The sequence below is a fragment of the Crinia signifera genome, unplaced genomic scaffold (genome assembly GCF_055691185.1).
Source record: "Crinia signifera unplaced genomic scaffold, ASM5569118v1 HAP2_SCAFFOLD_157, whole genome shotgun sequence".
Taxonomy (NCBI): Eukaryota; Metazoa; Chordata; class Amphibia; order Anura; family Myobatrachidae; genus Crinia; species Crinia signifera.
Window position 1 is genome coordinate 257,999 of NW_028142050.1, and position 18,884 is coordinate 276,882.

Below are 18,884 nucleotides of genomic sequence, written 5' to 3' on the forward strand. Positions count from 1 at the left end.
GATGTTTGTGTGTAGATAGTGGGGTGTCGCTCTCCCCTGACATCTATGGTCATCGGCCATGCTTCTGCCCGGGGGATGGTCACCACTAGCATGAGTGGATGACCGGGGAGAGTGATCACCAGCGATGGTGTGTATGGTAGACATCTTTAACCCCACTTTCCTATAGTGACCATTCTTTGGTGCCGCCACCATTATATATATAGTTTAGTTAATTGTCAAATAAATTTGACATTCATTTTGAAACGCCAGCACTTGTGCCTGTGTCTTTTTTATTAGATAAGTTAGTTGTTAAGGTTTAAGTTGAAGTTATGGTGAAGTTGAAAGTGTGGACCTGGGGGATACCCGATGGGGAGTTTATAGGTTTTGCGGTTTAAAAATATGTATTAATAAAACAACAAAAACAATAATAGGACACCACAGGCTGCTCCCCTGTATAATATCAGGACACCACAGGCTACTCCCCATCTTATAATAATAACAGGACAACAGAGGCTGCTCCCCCTGTATAATATCAGGACACCACAGGCTACTCCCCGTCTTATAATAATAACAGGACAACAGAGGCTGCTCCCCCTGTATAATATCAGGACACCACAGGCTACTCCCCGTCTTATAATAATAATAGGACAACAGAGGCTGCTCCCCCTGTATAATATCAGGACACCACAGGCTACTCCCCGTCTTATAATAATAACAGGACAACAGAGGCTGCTCCCCCTGTATAATATCAGGACACCACAGGCTACTCCCCGTCTTATAATAATAACAGGACAACACAGGCTGCTCCCCTGTATAATAATAGTACCCCCACAGGCTGCTCCGCCTGTATAATAATGGGACCCCCACAGGCTGCTACTCCTGTATAATAAAAGTACACCACAGGCTGCTCCCCCTGTATAATAGGACACAACAGGCTGCTCCCCCTGTCTTATAATCATAACAGGACCCCACAGACTTCTACCCCTGTATAATAACAGGACCCCACAGGCTGCTCCCCCTGTATAATAATAACGGGACCCCCACAGGCTGCTCCCCCTGTATAATAATAACGGGACCCCCACAGGCTGCTCCCCCTGTATAATAACGGGACCCCCACAGGCTGCTCCCCCTGTATAATAAAATTACATCACAGGCTGCTCCCCCTTTATAATAACAGGACACAACAGGCTGATCCCCCTGTGTAACATGACCCCACAGGCAGCTCCCCCTGTATTATTATAATAATAACAACAATAACGGGACCCCCACAGGCTGCTCCCCCTGTATATAAAGGGACCCCCACAGGCTGCTCCCCCTGTATAAAAATAACGGGACCCCCACAGGCTGCTCCCCCTGTATAATAATAACAGGGCCCCCACAGGCTGCTCCCCCTGTGTAATAATAACAGGACCCCCACAGTCTGCTCCCCCTGTATAATAACAGGACACAACAGGCTGCTCCCCCTGTATAACATGACCCCATAGGCTGCTCCCCCTGTATTATATTAATAATAATAATAACAGGACCCCCACAGGCTGCTCCCCTTGTATAATAATAATGGGACCCCCTACAGGCTGCTCCCCCTGTATATTAATAATGGGACCCCCACAGGCTGCTCCCACTTATAAAATTAACTGGACCCCCACAGGCTGCTCCCCCTTAAAATAATAACTGGACCCCCACAGGCTGCTCCCCCCTGTATAATAACTGAACCTTACAGGCTGCTCAGCCTGTACAGTCCCACTCCCTCTTACCTTGATGCCAGACACTAGTGAGGCAGGCTGCAGCATAGGGAAGAAAGAAACGCACAGGCAGGAAGTAGGTGGAACATACAGGCATATATTCAATGCCGTGGGCGAGCGGTGACTGCGAGCAGAACCGCTCACCCTGTCAGTATTCAACTAACCCCCCTCATACGCAAATTCCCCCTCACTCCGTTTTTTGAGCGAGGGGGAATTTGCGTATGTGCCTCCAAAAGCTGCGAGAATCGAGGCTAATTACAGTGAGTTTGCTGCACTAGCTGCGGCTCTTGCAGTTTAGGGGAATCCTCGCCGTTCTGTGACGGCGAGGATTCCCCCGGAACGTTGCATTGTGCGAGCGGCCGGCGCGGGGGTTAAACTGCGAGGATCTCTGGTTTTCTGCGATCCTCGCAGTTTAACCCCCTCGCCGGCCGCTCGCACCGGCATTGAATACATGCCAAAGAGTCTCTGTAGTGGCCTCCTGCACTAGACATGTCCTCAGTGCAGGAGGCCGGCGGCCATGTTTATGGAGACCACTCGGAAACTGGTCAGTCTGGCTTCAGCAGCAGCCTCAGAACAATGGCGGCCAATCATAGGACAACAGAGGCTGCTCCCCCTGTATAATATCAGGACACCACAGGCTACTCCCCGTCTTATAATAATAACAGGACAACAGAGGCTGCTCCCCCTGTATAATATCAGGACACCACAGGCTACTCCCCGTCTTATAATAATAACAGGACAACACAGGCTGCTCCCCTGTATAATAATAGTACCCCCACAGGCTGCTCCGCCTGTATAATAATGGGACCCCCACAGGCTGCTACTCCTGTATAATAAAAGTACACCACAGGCTGCTCCCCCTGTATAATAGGACACAACAGGCTGCTCCCCCTGTCTTATAATCATAACAGGACCCCACAGACTTCTACCCCTGTATAATAACAGGACCCCACAGGCTGCTCCCCCTGTATAATAATAACGGGACCCCCACAGGCTGCTCCCCCTGTATAATAATAACGGGACCCCCACAGGCTGCTCCCCCTGTATAATAACGGGACCCCCACAGGCTGCTCCCCCTGTATAATAAAATTACATCACAGGCTGCTCCCCCTTTATAATAACAGGACACAACAGGCTGATCCCCCTGTGTAACATGACCCCACAGGCAGCTCCCCCTGTATTATTATAATAATAACAACAATAACGGGACCCCCACAGGCTGCTCCCCCTGTATATAAAGGGACCCCCACAGGCTGCTCCCCCTGTATAAAAATAACGGGACCCCCACAGGCTGCTCCCCCTGTATAATAATAACAGGGCCCCCACAGGCTGCTCCCCCTGTGTAATAATAACAGGACCCCCACAGTCTGCTCCCCCTGTATAATAACAGGACACAACAGGCTGCTCCCCCTGTATAACATGACCCCATAGGCTGCTCCCCCTGTATTATATTAATAATAATAATAACAGGACCCCCACAGGCTGCTCCCCTTGTATAATAATAATGGGACCCCCTACAGGCTGCTCCCCCTGTATATTAATAATGGGACCCCCACAGGCTGCTCCCACTTATAAAATTAACTGGACCCCCACAGGCTGCTCCCCCTTAAAATAATAACTGGACCCCCACAGGCTGCTCCCCCCTGTATAATAACTGAACCTTACAGGCTGCTCAGCCTGTACAGTCCCACTCCCTCTTACCTTGATGCCAGACACTAGTGAGGCAGGCTGCAGCATAGGGAAGAAAGAAACGCACAGGCAGGAAGTAGGTGGAACATACAGGCATATATTCAATGCCGTGGGCGAGCGGTGACTGCGAGCAGAACCGCTCACCCTGTCAGTATTCAACTAACCCCCCTCATACGCAAATTCCCCCTCACTCCGTTTTTTGAGCGAGGGGGAATTTGCGTATGTGCCTCCAAAAGCTGCGAGAATCGAGGCTAATTACAGTGAGTTTGCTGCACTAGCTGCGGCTCTTGCAGTTTAGGGGAATCCTCGCCGTTCTGTGACGGCGAGGATTCCCCCGGAACGTTGCATTGTGCGAGCGGCCGGCGCGGGGGTTAAACTGCGAGGATCTCTGGTTTTCTGCGATCCTCGCAGTTTAACCCCCTCGCCGGCCGCTCGCACCGGCATTGAATACATGCCAAAGAGTCTCTGTAGTGGCCTCCTGCACTAGACATGTCCTCAGTGCAGGAGGCCGGCGGCCATGTTTATGGAGACCACTCGGAAACTGGTCAGTCTGGCTTCAGCAGCAGCCTCAGAACAATGGCGGCCAATCAGGAGCCGCTAGGCCGCAAGGCGGCAAATAGCGGCATTCGGGAGGCGGAGCCGCACGATGTACACAAACACTGTGCGGCTCCTACTGTCCGGGCTGGTTTCGCGTGTCGGTTTGTTTTTTTGCCAAGACCCTTACCTGGACTACGTCGCCCCGGGACAGGTGAGTATGGTTTCCTTCCACAGCTTCCACATGGATTTCGTCGGATCCGGACGCCATCGCCGACAGCGACGTCGACTTGAAGAAGGACGTTGACATGGATCCAGAAGACCGCCGACACAGGACCAGAAGACGACACAGGACCAGGGCTACCTACGGAAAGAAGATAGGTAAGTATTAGTATGTGTGGGCTTTGTATGTATTAAAGTTTTATTTTAAGTGTGTGTCAGTGTGTTTTATTGTACTATTTTTAATACTGTGGCACTACCCAGCGGGCCCTTTAATGCCCCGCAGGCTGGGACTTGTGGTTCTCCAAGTCCCAGCTTGCGGGGGAGGCTTGCTGGGACTCATAGTGCCCCAGTATTAGACAATAGTTTAATCTTTTTTTTACACCATTTATCAGCTCGATGCCCACCGCCCAGGGGCATCGAGGACAGCACCAGGCTTCAGCCTGGTCAGGTAAGTCCTGGAGGGGGGGGACCACTTCATTGGGGGGGGTCCCCACTCCCCCAGGGCCCCTGGCCAGGCTGACTGGTCGGTAGGGTTAATGTTTTGGCCATGGGACCTTATATAATAAGTGTCCCCCGGCTGTGACATTACCCTGCTGGCTGGTTTGGCCTGGGGCTGGTTCTTAAAATACGGGGGACCCCTAGTCATTTTGTCCCCCGTATTTTGGGAACCAGCCCCGGACCTGGAGCCTGGGGCTGGTTGTTAAAAATCGGGGAACCCCTATTTGTCGGGTTCCCTGATTTTTAATTACCGGCCCCGGCTCCTTCAGCCTGGTGCTGGTTATGGCTGTGGGGGGGACCCCACTCCGTTTTTTTTTTTTAATTTTTTTTTTTTTTACTGAAGCCTGCCTACGACAGGGAAATCAAGGTGTATTTTCCTGTCGTATTTGCATGGGTGTTTTACACCACTTAGCAGCCGTATTATCAGTACGGCTGCTTAGTACATCAGGAACCACCATTCTTTTGAATGGTGATTTCTGTCGTATCCTATCGATGGTGTAGACATTCGTATTTGTAAATACAAATATGAATGTTCCATCTTTAGGAATACGAATTGTTGTATTTTCGGGATTGTAAATCCCGAAAATACAAATTCGTAAAAAATAAGGAATTTGGTACTCACCGATAATTCCCTTTCTCCAAGGCAGCAGGGGACACTGCAGAGTCATGACGTATGGCATAGTGTTGGTGCTGTGGAGTTGGCACTTTAAGATGCTTTTGAAGTGGCTGGCTCCTCCCCCCTCTATCCCCACCAAGCCCCAGTCTTAGTAAAACTGTGACCGAGAGAGGAAGAGAGAGGAAGAGAAACAAAGGCAAGAAGAACTAGAAGGAGGAGGATATACAACATAAAACATGTAATATTTAATCAAATGAACGATATGAGTTAGTAAGTAAGGTATAGATAACAGAATCACCCAACATAACAACAACATGAATGATACACTCATGGTAAACTGAGTCTTCCTGAGGAAGGACCAACTTGTAGGAACATGGTAGTAACCTATATAACCTGGCAGGAAAACAGCGCTGGGAGGGCGTGCAGTGTCCCCAGCTGCCTTGGAGAAAGGGAATTATCGGTGAGTACCAAATTCCTTATTTCTCCCTCGGCCAGCAGGGGACACTGCAGAGTCATGACGTATGGGAAGAATACCAAAGCACTACTCCCGGGTGGGAGAGCGCTGAGATTCCCCCAGAACAGCCCTGCCAAAGGACGTTTCAGCCTTGGCAAAGGCGTCGAATTTATAAAACCGGGCAAAGGTGTTCGCACTTGCCCAGGTCGCAGCTCTGCACACCTGAGAGAGGGAAACCCCTCTTGCCAGGGCCCATGATGTGCTAACCGACCTTGTCGAATGAGCCGTAATGAGCCGTAATTCCTGTTTGCATGTCTGTAGGCCTCTTTAATGGTGAGGCACATCCAACGAGCCAACGTTCTTTTGGACGCAGGCCATCCCCTGCGTTCATGACAATAGAGAATAAAAAGACTATCAGTCTTCCGCAATGCTGACGTTTTTTCCAAGTATATTCGCAATGCCCTTACAGCATCTAGGGAAGCAGAGTCTTCAGTGAAAGCTGGAATGATAATCGGCTGGTTAAGATGAAAAGAAGAAACCACCTTAGGGAGAAAAGAACTATTAGTCCTTAATTCCGCCCTGTCAGTGTAGAACTGTAAGAAAGGGGGCCGACATGATAAGGCCCCTAGTTCCAAAACACGACGCGCTGAAGCTAATGCAACTAGCATAACAGTCTTCCAGGTGACATATTTTAGATGTACCGAGTCTAACGGTTCAAAAAGGTCTGATTGCAAGTATCGCAAAACCACTGATAAGTCCCAGGGTTCAGTGGGTGATCTGAAGGGAGGTTGAAGCCTCAACACCCCCTTTAAAAACTTTGTATCTCTGGAATGACCGCTACCCTGCGGTGAAAGAAGACAGATAGCGCCGCCAGTTGCACCTTCAGAGAGGCTAAACGAAGACCTTTGTCCAGTCCTTCCTGGAGAAATTCTAGTAACCTAGGTAGGCTAAACACCGCCTTAGGATAGCCGAGCCTTTCGCACCAGGAAATGTAGGACTTCCAAATCCTGTGGTAATGGGCCGAAGTCACACTCTTCCTAGCATGGAGCATTGTTGGAATAACCCTGGATGGGATACCTCTGCGTTTCAGCAATTCGGCCTCAACAACCATGCCGTTAAATGCAGAAGCCGTAAGTTTTGGAAGGTGAATGGTCCTTGGAGAAGCAAGTCTTCTCTTTGAGGTAGGAGCCACGGGTTGTCTATTGACATTAGTTTTAGATCCGAGTACCATGCCCTCCTCGGCCAGTTCAGGGCAATTAAGATGGCTGTTGTTGTTTCTCTTTTCAGTTTCTTCAGAACTCTTGGAAGCAACGGGAAAGGTGGAAATATGTATACCAGTTGGTAGTGCCATGGTATTGATAGGGCGTCAACTGCCACCGCTCCTGGAACCTGATGATTCAATCTGGAGGCCATCAGGTCTATGTCGGGGGTCCCCCACCAAAGCGTCAGTTGATGGAAGACCTCCGGGTGAAGAGACCACTCCCCTGGAAGGAACGTTTGGCGGCTTAGATAGTCCGCCTGACAATTCTCTACTCCCGGAATAAATATTGCTGAAAAGGCCTTGGAGTGGGCTTCTGCCCATTCTAATATGGGACAGACCTCTCGCATGGCTGCCCTGCTCCTGGTGCCCCCTTGTCGATTTATATATGCGACCGCGGTCACGTTGTCTGATTGTATCCTGATCTGTAGACCTTGGAGCAGGTTGTGAGCCTGTAGTAAAGTTAGTCTGATTGCTCTTAGTTTTAAGATATTGATTGGAAGCTTTGTCTCCTGCAGCGACCAGCGTCCTTGGAACCTGTGGCCTAGGGCGACTGCTCCCCAGCCCTTGAGACTGGCGTCTGTTGTGACGACTGTCCATGTGCAAGGGTTGAAACTGCGTCCTTGAAGCAGGTTTGGGGTGTGAAGCCACCAAAGCAGGGATGAGCGAGCCTTCTGAAACAAGATGATACGCTTGTGAATTTGAAGGTGTGAGCCCGAACATTGTGATAGTAGATTCTCTTGGAAAGTCCGAGAATGGAAGCGACCGTAAGGGACCGCCTCGAACGCAGCTACCATCAGACCCAAGAGTTGAGTGCACAGATGTGCTGAGAGTCTTTTCTGATGCAGAACCTGTCTGACCTTTGCTTGTAGAGCTATGATCTTGTCCGGTGGTAGGAAAATCCTTTCCTCTACTGTGTCCAATATGAGGCCCAGAAATTGTAGGCGTTGTGATGGGTTGAGTTGTGATTTTTTGAAGTTCACAACCCACCCATTTTTTACTAAAAACCTGCAAGTTGTCATGGCATCTGCCATCAGCTTTTCCCGAGTTGGAGCTTTGAGGAGGAGGTCGTCTAAGTAGGGGATAATAGTTATCCCCTGCAGACGAAGAGCCTTGGTCATGCATGCCATTATTTTTGTAAAAACCCGAGGAGCGGAAGAAAGTCCGAAGGGTAGTCCCCTGAACTGGAAATGACGATCCTGCAGTACGAATCTCAAGAATCGCTGATGAGGTCCCCAGATTGGGACGTGCAGGTACGCGTCCTTTATATCTAGAGACAGGAGAAATTCTCCTTTCTCCAGGGATGCAATAACTGACCGAATCGATTCCATCTTGAATCTGTGGTAGAGAACAAATTCGTTCAGGGGCTTCAGATTTAGAATGGGTCGGGCAGATCCGTCTGGCTTTGGGACCACGAAAATGCTTGAATAGTATTCCGTGCACTGCTGATGGGCTGGCACCGGGATAATTACTCCCGACTCGAGCAGGGTTTGTATGGCCCCGAATAGGCTCAAACCTGCCTCTACTGATGGAGGGCGACCTATTTGGAAGAACCTGTTTGGAGGTTGTGTGGCAAATTCCAGTTTGTACCCCTGGGAGACAATCTGGAGAACCCACGCGTTGGTGCAATGAGACCTCCATTCCTCCGCGAACAGTAACAATCTGGCGCCCACCTTGGGTTCCCCCAAGTGAGCCGGTAGGCCGTCATGCCACTGGCTTGTCTGTGGTCTTTGGGTTGAGAGAGAGATTGGCAGTGGTCTGGGGGGCTCTGGCCCCTCTGCCTCGGCGGCCTCTGAATCATTCGGAGGAGAGGCGTGGAAGATGAATGTTCTCTGCTTCTCTCCTCAGTCCGAGCGGGGTGATGCGGGACTTGGACTACGGCAGAGAGAAGAAGACGGGATCTTCGCCAGAGGACCTGGTGAGTAGGATTTCCTTCCACAGGTCCCCAAATGGATTTCTTTGGATCCTGGACCCTGGACTGTTCAGCCCTGGAGACCCGGACCCCGGACCAGCCCCGGAACCAAGATCCCGGACTCTGCAGCCACGGAACCAGGAACCAAGGCACCAGACCCTGGACCATGGAGCCCCGGGACCTACCAACGGGCTCAAGATAGGTAAGTATCAGTATGTGTGGGCTTTGGCTGTATTAAAGTTCATAGTTTGGTCGGATATCGTCCCCCGTACAGTTTGGCGTGGTTCCATTAATGTCTCCGCGGTTGACAAAGCTAGGAAGAAGGTGAACTTTGCAGTGTCGAAATTTGTTTAAGTAAGGGGGGATCAGCAGTTCGCCACCCCTTGCTCGTGAGATCTAGTACCCAGCACTTTGCCAACGATGGGGTCCACCTATCTAATTTGGGTTTAGGGGTATTGTTGGGGGATATTTTTTCCTGTTTAACTTAAGTTAGCGGACACCTAGGTCAGTTTTCGTTCGGGTGGCATGCGGCGGCTCTTCGAGACTATTTTAGTTTGTCTCTTAGAGCCTGGCGGTGGCGGTAGGGCGTCATAGTCCAGCGGTCACTTGTGGCATGAGAGGGCGCTGGGAGGCACTGCCCCCTCCTGTGTCGTCTTCTGCCTCCATGTCGACCGTCGCTGTCGCCGTCCGGATCCGACGAAATCCATTTGGGAAGCTGTGGAAGGAAACCATACTCACCTGTCCCAGCGCGACGTAGTCCAGGTAAGTGTCTTGGCAAAAAAACAAACCGACAGCCCGAATCCAGAACGGACAGGGAGACGCACGGTACACTGTGTACATCGTGCGGCTCCGCCTCCCGAATGCCGCTATTGGCCGCCTTGCGGCCTAGCGGCTCCTGATTGGCCGCTAGGCCGCAAGGCGGCCAATAGCGGCATTCGGGAGGCGGAGCCGCACGATGTTAACCCCTTCCCGCCGCAGCCTGTTTTTGCCTTCCTGACAGAGCCCTTTTTTTCAAATCTGACAGGTATCACTTAAGTGGGGATAACTTTTTTTTGCTTTTACTTATCCCAGTGATTTTGAGATTGTTTTCTCGTGACACATTGTACTTCAAGTTATTGGTAAATTTGGGTCGATACAGTCTGTGTTTTTTTGTGAAAAATACCAAAATGTCGTAAAAAAATGGAAAATTTAGCAATTTTCAAAATGTTAAATTTTCTGCTTGTGAGACAAATAATCATACCACTCAAAATAGTTAATAACTAACATAGACCATATGTCTACTTTATGTTTCCATCATTATTTCAACATCCTTTTAATTTTTTTGGACACTAGGAGGCTTAAAATATGAATAGCAAATTCTCAAATTTTCAAGAAAATGTCAAACACTGATTTTTTTAGGGACCAGTTCAGTTCTGATGTGACTTTGAGGGACTTGTATGTGAGACACCCCCATAAATGATGCCATTTCAAAAACTGCACCCCTCACAGTATTCAAAACAGCATTTTGGAAGTTTGTTAACCCTTTAGGTGTTTCACAGGAATTAAAACAAAGTGTAGGTGAAATTTCAAAATTTCATTTTTTTTGCAGATTTGCAATTTTAATACATTTTTCTAAGGAACACAGTAGATTTTACTAGAGAAATGTGACTAAAAATTGATTCCCCCAATTCTTTTGTTTTCATAAATATCCTATATGTGGCCCTAGTGTGCACGTTGACCAAACCACAGACTTCATAATAGAAGGAGCATCTACTTGATTTTGGAGCCTCCTTTTTATGAGATTATTTTTTAGGCACCATGTAGGTTTCTAGGCACCATAAGATGCTAAAAGTTAGGAACCCCCCCACAAGTGACCCCATTTTGCAAACTACACCCCTCAGGGAATTCATCTAGGGGTATAGTGTACATTTCAAACCCCCAGGGGTTTCACCAATTGTGGTAAAACTGGGCAGTGAAAATGAAAAATAAATTTTTTGACACAAAAATGCAGTTCTGGCTCCAAATTTTTCATTTTCACAAGGAATGAAGGAGACAAAGCACCCCAAAATCTGTGCCCCAATTTCTCCCGAGTACGGCAATGCCGCACATGTGACCAAAAAATACCATTTGGGTGCATGGCAGGACTCAGAAGGGAAGGAGTGATTTTTGGATTTTGCAGCTCAGATTCTGGTGGAATGTTGGTGGGTGCTATGTCGCATTAGCAAGACCCCCGAAGCACCAATACAGTGGAACCCCCCCACAAGTGACCCCATTTTGCAAACTACACCCCTCAGGGAATTCATCTAGGGGTATAGTGTACATTTCAAACCCCCAGGGGTTTCACCAATTTTGATACAACTGGGCTGTGCAAATGAAAAATTAAATTTTTTACACAAAAATGCAGTTCTGGTTTCAAATTTGTCATTTTCACAAGGAATGAAGGAGACAAAGCACCCCAAAATCTGTGCCCCAATTTCTCCCGAGTACGACAATGCCTCACATGTGACCAAAAAATACCATTTGGGTGCATGGCAGGACTCAGAAGGGAAGGAGTGATTTTTGGATTTTGCAGCTCAGATTCTGGTGGAATGTTGGTGGGTGCTATGTCGCATTAGCAAGACCCCCAAAGCACCAATACAGTGGAAGCCCCCCACAAGTGACCCCATTTTGCAAACTACACCCCTCAGGGAATTCATCTAGGGGTATAGTGTACATTTCAAACCCCCAGGGGTTTCACCAATTTTGATACAACTGGGCTGTGCAAATGAAAAATTACATTTTTTTACACAAAAATGCAGTTCTGGCTCCAAATTTGTCATTTTCACAAGGAATGAAGGAGACAAAGCACCCCAAAATCTGTGCCCCAATTTTTACCGAGTACGACAATGCCTCACATGTGACCAAAAAATACCATTTGGGTGCATGGCAGGACTCAGAAGGGAAGGAGTGATTTTTGGATTTTGCAGCTCAGATTCTGGTGGAATGTTGGTGGGTGCTATGTCGCATTAGCAAGACCCCCAAAGCACCAATACAGTGGAAGCCCCCCACAAGTGACCCCATTTTGCAAACTACACCCCTCAGGGAATTCATCTAGGGGTATAGTGTACATTTCAAACCCCCAGGGGTTTCACCAATTTTGATACAACTGGGCTGTGCAAATGAAAAATTAAATTTTTTTACACAAAAATGCAGTTCTGGCTCAAAATTTTTCATTTTCATAAGGTATGAAGGAGAAAAAGCACCCCAAAATCTGTGCACCAATTTCTCCCGAGTATGGCAATGCCTCACATGTGACCAAAAAATACCAGTTGGGTGCATGGCAGGACTCAGAAGGGAAGGAGTGATTTTTGGATTTTGCAACTCAGATTCTGGTGGAATTTTGGTGGGTGCTATGTCGCATTAGCAAGACCCCCGAAGCACCAATACAGTGGAAGCCCCCCACAAGTGACCCCATTTTGCAAACTACACCCCTCTGGGAATTCATCTAGGGGTATAATGTACATTTCAAACCCCCAGGGGTTTCACCAATTGTGGTGCAACGTGGCAGTGAAAATGAATAATTAAATTTTTTACACAAAAATGCAGTTCTGGCTCAAAATTTTTCATTTTCACAAGGAATGAAGGAGACAAAGCACCCCAAAATCTGTGCCCCAATTTCTCCCGAGTACGGCAATGCTTCATGTGTGACCAAAAAATGGCAGGACTCAGAAGGGAAGGAGTGATATTTGGATTTTGCAGCACAGATTCTGGTGGAATGTTGGTGGGTGCTATGTCGCATTAGCAAGACCCCCAAAGCACCAATACAGTGGAACCCCCCCACAAGTGACCCCATTTTGCAAACTACACCCCTCAGGGAATTCATCTAGGGGTATAGTGTACATTTCAAACCCCCAGGGGTTTCACCAATTTTGATACAACTGGGCTGTGCAAATGAAAAATTACATTTTTTTACACAAAAATGCAGTTCTGGCTCAAAATTTTTCATTTTCATAAGGTATGAAGGAGAAAAAGCACCCCAAAATCTGTGCCCCAATTTCTCCCGAGTACGGCAATGCCTCACATGTGACCAAAAAATACCAGTTGGGTGCATGGCAGGACTCAGAAGGGAAGGAGTGATTTTTGGATTTTGCGGCTCAGATTCTGGTGGAATGAATGGTGGGTGCTATGTGGCATTAGCAAGACCCCCGAAGCACGGTGAAATGATGAACCTAATAATCCATAGATGTGTGGTATATTTTAAAACACTCCTTTATACATAGTCCGGGTTTGTCGGGGCAAGTGTCACACTGGAAAATAGTTTGCTTTCTTATTCCCTTTTTATAGCAAACTTTGCACCTTTTTTGTGTCCTGCCCTTTTTTCCAGTGGAGGGGATTTCATCAGGAAAATGCTGCCCTGGTACAATACGGGGGCCAGTACTAGAAGTACTGGGACCCTCTGCCTGCTGGTTCCCAAATATTAGGCCCTTTATGACTTCCTCTTGAAAGTGCATAAATGTCCCCCTCTGGCTGGTAGAACGGAATAGCACGTAAGCGTTATACAGTGCCATCTGGATGATATACACGGCCAGCTTCTTGTACCAGATTTTTGTTTTCCGCAGGGCACTGTACGGCTTCAGTACCTGATCTGAAAGATCCACTCCGCCCATGTACTTATTGTAATCCAGTATACAATTAGGTTTTGAGGTGTGGGTACTGGTACCTCGTACAGGGACGGAGGTGGTACTGTCTCCGTGAATTGTTGTCAGTATAAGGACATCCCTCTTGTCCTTATATTTGACCAACAACATATTTTCGGTGCATATTCCCCTGCTTTCACCCCTTCTCAGTACTTGGGCAATGTGCGTTTTTGGGAGGCCTCTTTGGTTCTTGCGCACAGTACCGCAAGCTGCTGTACCTCTTGAACCAAGGGCCTTAAACAGGGGGATGCTAGTGTAAAAGTTATCCACATAGAGGTGATAACCTTTATCCAGGAAGGGGTGCACTAAATCCCAGACAATTTTTCCACTAACACCTACGAGGGAGGGGGGGCATTCTGGCGGTTCAATTCTTGAATCCTTCCCTTCATATACCCTAAACCTGTGGGTGTACCCTGAGGTGCTTTCACACAACTTTTTCCTTTTTTTGCCATACCTTGCCCTCTTACTGGGAAGGTACTGGCGGAATTTAACCCTTCCTTTAAAATGTATAAGGGACTCGTCTATGCAAATGAATTTATCTGGGATGTACATCTCTGCAAATTTGGCACTGAAATGATCAATGACCGGCCTGACTTTGAATAGCCGGTCAAAGGTGGGATCATCTCTGGGTGGGCACTGTGCATTATCGTTGTAATGCAAAAATTTAAGGAGTAACTCAAAACGAGTCCGGGTCATGGCCATACGGTAAAGTGGGGTGCTGTACAGAACATCTGTACTCCAATATTGCCTAATTTCTGGCTTTTTTACTATGCCCATATGAAACACCAGACCCCAAAACGTCATCATCTCTACTGCATCTACAGGGGTCCACCTAGCAAATGATGACGTGGGGTTTTGAGCAATAAACTGCTGGGCATATAAATTAGTTTGGTCCACCATTAAATTTATAAAATCATCAGAGAAAAATAATTTGAAAAAGTCAATTTCTCTGAGACCTGTGGAATCAAATTGGATTCCTGGGATGGCCAAAAACTCAGGAACCTGGGGCTCAAAATTGTCTGGTGGTGGGGTCCATACGAGATCAATTATTGGGGGGGGGGGTTCTCAGCTGCTCTACGGGGGCGTCTTTGAGGGGGTCCCTCATCACTAGAGGAGGAAGAGGAGCTTAAGATGAATCCTTCAAATTCCCCGCTTGCATCACTGGCTGTGTCAGAGTCAGAGGCAAGCATGGCATATGCCTCCTCCGCTGAATACATTCTTCTGGATGACTGGGATGACATTTGGGATGACATTTGGGATGCCATTTTTATTTTTGTGTTTCTGGTAGTGAAATGTTTCAACACGTGTATAGTGTAGGGGGGGTACAAACTTTATTTCAACACGGGGGGTATGTAGTGTGTAGTGTGTATGTAGTGCAGAAAAAAAAATACTTTATACAGGAAATTGATCCCAATAAAAAAAAATGAAGGGGTTAAAAAAAAAAAAAAGGTCCTGCGCCAAAAATTGAGCACAGATGTTGGTCAATAACGTCCGTCACTGAACAGCGCTCAAAGGCAACAGGAATTTGATCAAAAAAAAAAAAAAATAGATCAACCCTGTGCCGAAAAAGCTGATCAGTGATGTACGTCACTGATCAGCGCACAGTGGCCACAGGACACCCACAAAATCACAGTGTGTGTAAAAAAAAAATTAAAAAAAGACCCCACAGCACCCTCAAAAAAAAAAAAAAGGTGATCACTGATGCGACACTGATTACCAGTGAGGGGCAGCAGGTGCACAACCTTTGGTGCAACTGACAGTGCAACTGGCAGCAACTGACAGGTATATATATAAAAAAAAACCCTGCACCCCCAAAAAGTTGCTGATCAGCACAGATATACTGATCAGCACAAAAGGGGGGGCAGCAGACACAAAATATAGCACTCTCTATCACTCTCTGTCACTATCTCTCTCTATCTCTCACTATCTATCACTCTATGACACTGCAGCAGCAGCACTGACAGGTATATATATAAAAAAAAAAACTCTGCACCCCCAAAAAGTTGCTGATCAGCACAGATATACTGATCAGCACAAAAGGGGGGGCAGCAGACACAAAATATAGCACTCTCTATCACTCTCTGTCACTATCTCTCTCTATCTCTCTATCTCTCACTATCTATCACTCTATGACACTGCAGCAGCAGCACTGACAGGTATATATATAAAAAAAAAACTCTGCACCCCCAAAAAGTTGCTGATCAGTTAATTTATACTGATCAGCACAAAAGGGGGGGCAGCAGTCAGTTGCACACGCAGCACAGCTGTATATATATAACCCAGCACCCCCAAAAAGTTGCTGATCAGCACAGATATACTGATCAGCACAACAGGGGGGGGCAGCAGACACAAAATATAGCACTCTCTGTCACTATCTCTCTCTATCTCTCTCTATCTCTCTCTATCTCTCTATCTATAACTCTATCACACTGCAGCAGCACAACACAGGAAGTCACAAGAAGTCACAAGATCCAGGAAGCATCCAGCACGCTACAAGCAGTGATCACGTAAGTATTTGCAAGGATCAGGTCAGTATGTCACGGCAGATAGGCACGGTGACCGCACTGCACGCAATTCCAGACCGGAATGGCGTCTGCAGTGCAGTCACCGTTAGTTTAAATCACCCTCTATGGCTGTGATTGGTCCGTCGGTCCGACGGACCAATCACGGCCTTTGGGGGCGGGTGGGGTGAGGTGGGGTGACACCAGTGTCACCCTTACACCCCGTGGTGATTGGTGCTGTACTTTACAGCACCAATCACCACCAATCCCTGTGTCACCGGCGAACGTTATTCGCCGGTACACAGAAAACGCTGTAATTGGCTGTTCACATTTGAACAGCCAACCACAGCGATCGCCGACGGGGGGGAGGCATCGCCGCCCCCCCTGGACATGCTGGGACATTTCTGCTGTCAGGGACAGCAGACATCTCCAAACTGTCACCGCGTCTATAGACGCGGTGACAGTTTAAAGCCATGACGTACATTTATGCCATGCGTCGGGAAGTACATCCCGGCCATGACGTAAATGTACGTCAAATGTCGGGAAGGGGTTAACATCGTGCGACTCTCAGTCCGGCCTGGATTCGGGGTGTTCGGTTTGTTTTTTTTGCCAAGACACTTACCTGGACTACGTCGCGCTGGGACAGGTGAGTATGGTTTCCTTCCACAGCTTCCCAAATGGATTTCGTCGGATCCGGACGGCGACAGCGACGGTCGACATGGAGGCAGAAGACGACACAGGACCAGAAGACGACGACACAGGACCAGGGCTACCTACGGAAAGAAGTTAGGTAAGTATTAGTATGTGTGGGCTTTGTATGTATTAAAGTTTTATTTTAAAAGTGTGTCAGTGTGTTTTGTGTACTATTTTTTTAACTGTGGAACTACAAGTGCCAGCGGGCCCTTTAATGCCCAGCAGGCTGGGACTTGTGGTTCTCCAAGTCCCAGCTTGCTGGGGAGGCTTGCTGGCACTTGTAGTGCCACAGTAAAAAACAATAGATTAGTCTTTTTTTTACACCATAATCAGCCCGATGCCCACCGCCCAGGGGCATCGGGGACAGTACCAGGCTTCAGCCTAGTCAGGTAAGTCCTGGAGGGGGGGGACCCCTTCATTGGGGGAGTCCCCACTCCCCCAGGGCCCCTGGCCAGGCTGACCGGTCAGGGGGTTAATGTTTTGGCCACGGGACCTTATATTATAAGTGTCCCCCGGCTGTGACATTACCCTGCTGGCTGGTTGTGCCTGGGACTGGTTCTTGAAATACGGGGGACCCCTAGTCATTTTGTCCCCCGTATTTTGGGAACCAGCCCCGGACCTGGAGCCTGGGGCTGGTTGTTAAAAATCGGGGATCCCCTATTTGTCGGGTTCCCTGATTTTTAATTACCGGCCCCGGCTCCTTCAGCCTGGTGCTGGTTTCGGCTGTGGGGGGGACCCCACGCCATTTTTTTTAAAAATTTATTTAATTTTTCTATTTTTTTACACCGCAGCCTGCACGGATCTGACTGATCCGTGCAGACTGCTACAAATAATTCGTATTAGCAGCCGTATATACGAATTCCTACGACATCGGTGGGTTACAAAGCAGTCGTATCTGACTGCTTTGTAAATGACCCTCCGGAACACGACTTTGCATACGACTGAAACAGTCGTATGCAGTCGTAGGGAAAATACTAATACGAAAAACTCGGTTTTTCATATTAGTAAATTTCCCCCTGAGGGTCTCATAAGAGAGATCAGATCTACTCTTAATATTGCTGACTCGCCTATCCCGCCTCAGGTATCCATTTTTGGCAGGGTTCAGAAACAACCAATAACTTTTCCAGACTCTGAGGAATTATATAACCCCTTAGTAAAAGTCTGGAAGACACCTGATAAGAAGTTTCAGATGTCTAAAAGATTTCATTCCTTATACCCATTTTCGGCCGAGTCTAGAGCTAGATGGGAGACTCCTCCCACTCCGGACGCCTCATTGTCACGTTTATCAAAGAAAACCACCCTCCCCATTCCGGGAGCGGTATCGCTTAAAGAAGCACCAGATAAACGTCTTGATAGTGCTCTCAAAAATATTTACACTACCGCAGGTGTCATCTTACGTCCAGCTCTCGTCTCCTCATGGGTAGCCAGGGCAATGGAGACATGGGCCGCTGATTTGATCAGGGGCCTGGAACAGGATACTCCCAAGGAGGAATTGCTACCCTTGGCAGAATGTATCAGGGACGCTTCTAGCTATGTTGGGGAAGCAGCCTCTGATGTTTCCACATTAGCAGCAAAGGTTTCAGCTTCTGCCGTCCTGGCTAGACGCACTGTGTGGCTACGCTCTTGGCAAGCCGAGCCAGAAATTAAAAAAGCGGTGGAAGCCCTCCCCTTCTCAGGAGATATGCTTTTCGGGCCAGAATTGGACAAGCTCATTTCCCAGGCCACGGGGGGGAAGTCGACCTTTTTGCCCTCTTTGGCTCCTGCACCGAAGAGGCAATTTGTAAGTCCTTCCTTTCGCTCCTTTTGGGGTAATGCGGGCTTCAGGGGGAGAGCCAGATGAGGGTTTCTCAACCTTCAGAGGCCGCCGAGGCAGAGGGGCCAGAGCCCCCCAGACCACTGCCAATCTCTCTCTCAACCCAAAGACCACAGACAAGCCAGTGGCATGACGGCCTACCGGCTCACTTGGGGGAACCCAAGGTGGGCGCCAGATTGTTACTGTTCGCGGTGGAATGGAGGTCTCATTGCACCGACGCGTGGGTTCTCCAGATTGTCTCCCAGGGGTACAAACTGGAATTTGCCACACAACCTCCAAACAGGTTCTTCCCAATAGGTCGCCCTCCATCAGTAGAGG

The 18,884-nt window shown here is 48.3% G+C and overlaps 1 protein-coding gene across 1 annotated transcript in view; it reads right to left on the reverse strand.

The window, feature by feature from the left end:
- Window positions 1-18,171, reverse strand: part of LOC146053353 (uncharacterized) — a 50,111-nt gene extending 31,940 nt beyond the window's left edge. The window contains exons 1-3 of the mRNA XM_083167992.1: window positions 18,151-18,171; window positions 16,683-16,829; window positions 4,135-4,308 (exon numbers count right to left, since the gene is read on the reverse strand). Coding sequence (XP_083024118.1) covers window positions 4,135-4,308; window positions 16,683-16,829; window positions 18,151-18,171 — 342 coding nt within the window. The remainder of the gene's footprint in view (window positions 1-4,134; window positions 4,309-16,682; window positions 16,830-18,150) is intronic.
- Between the last annotated feature and the right edge of the window lie 713 nt (window positions 18,172-18,884).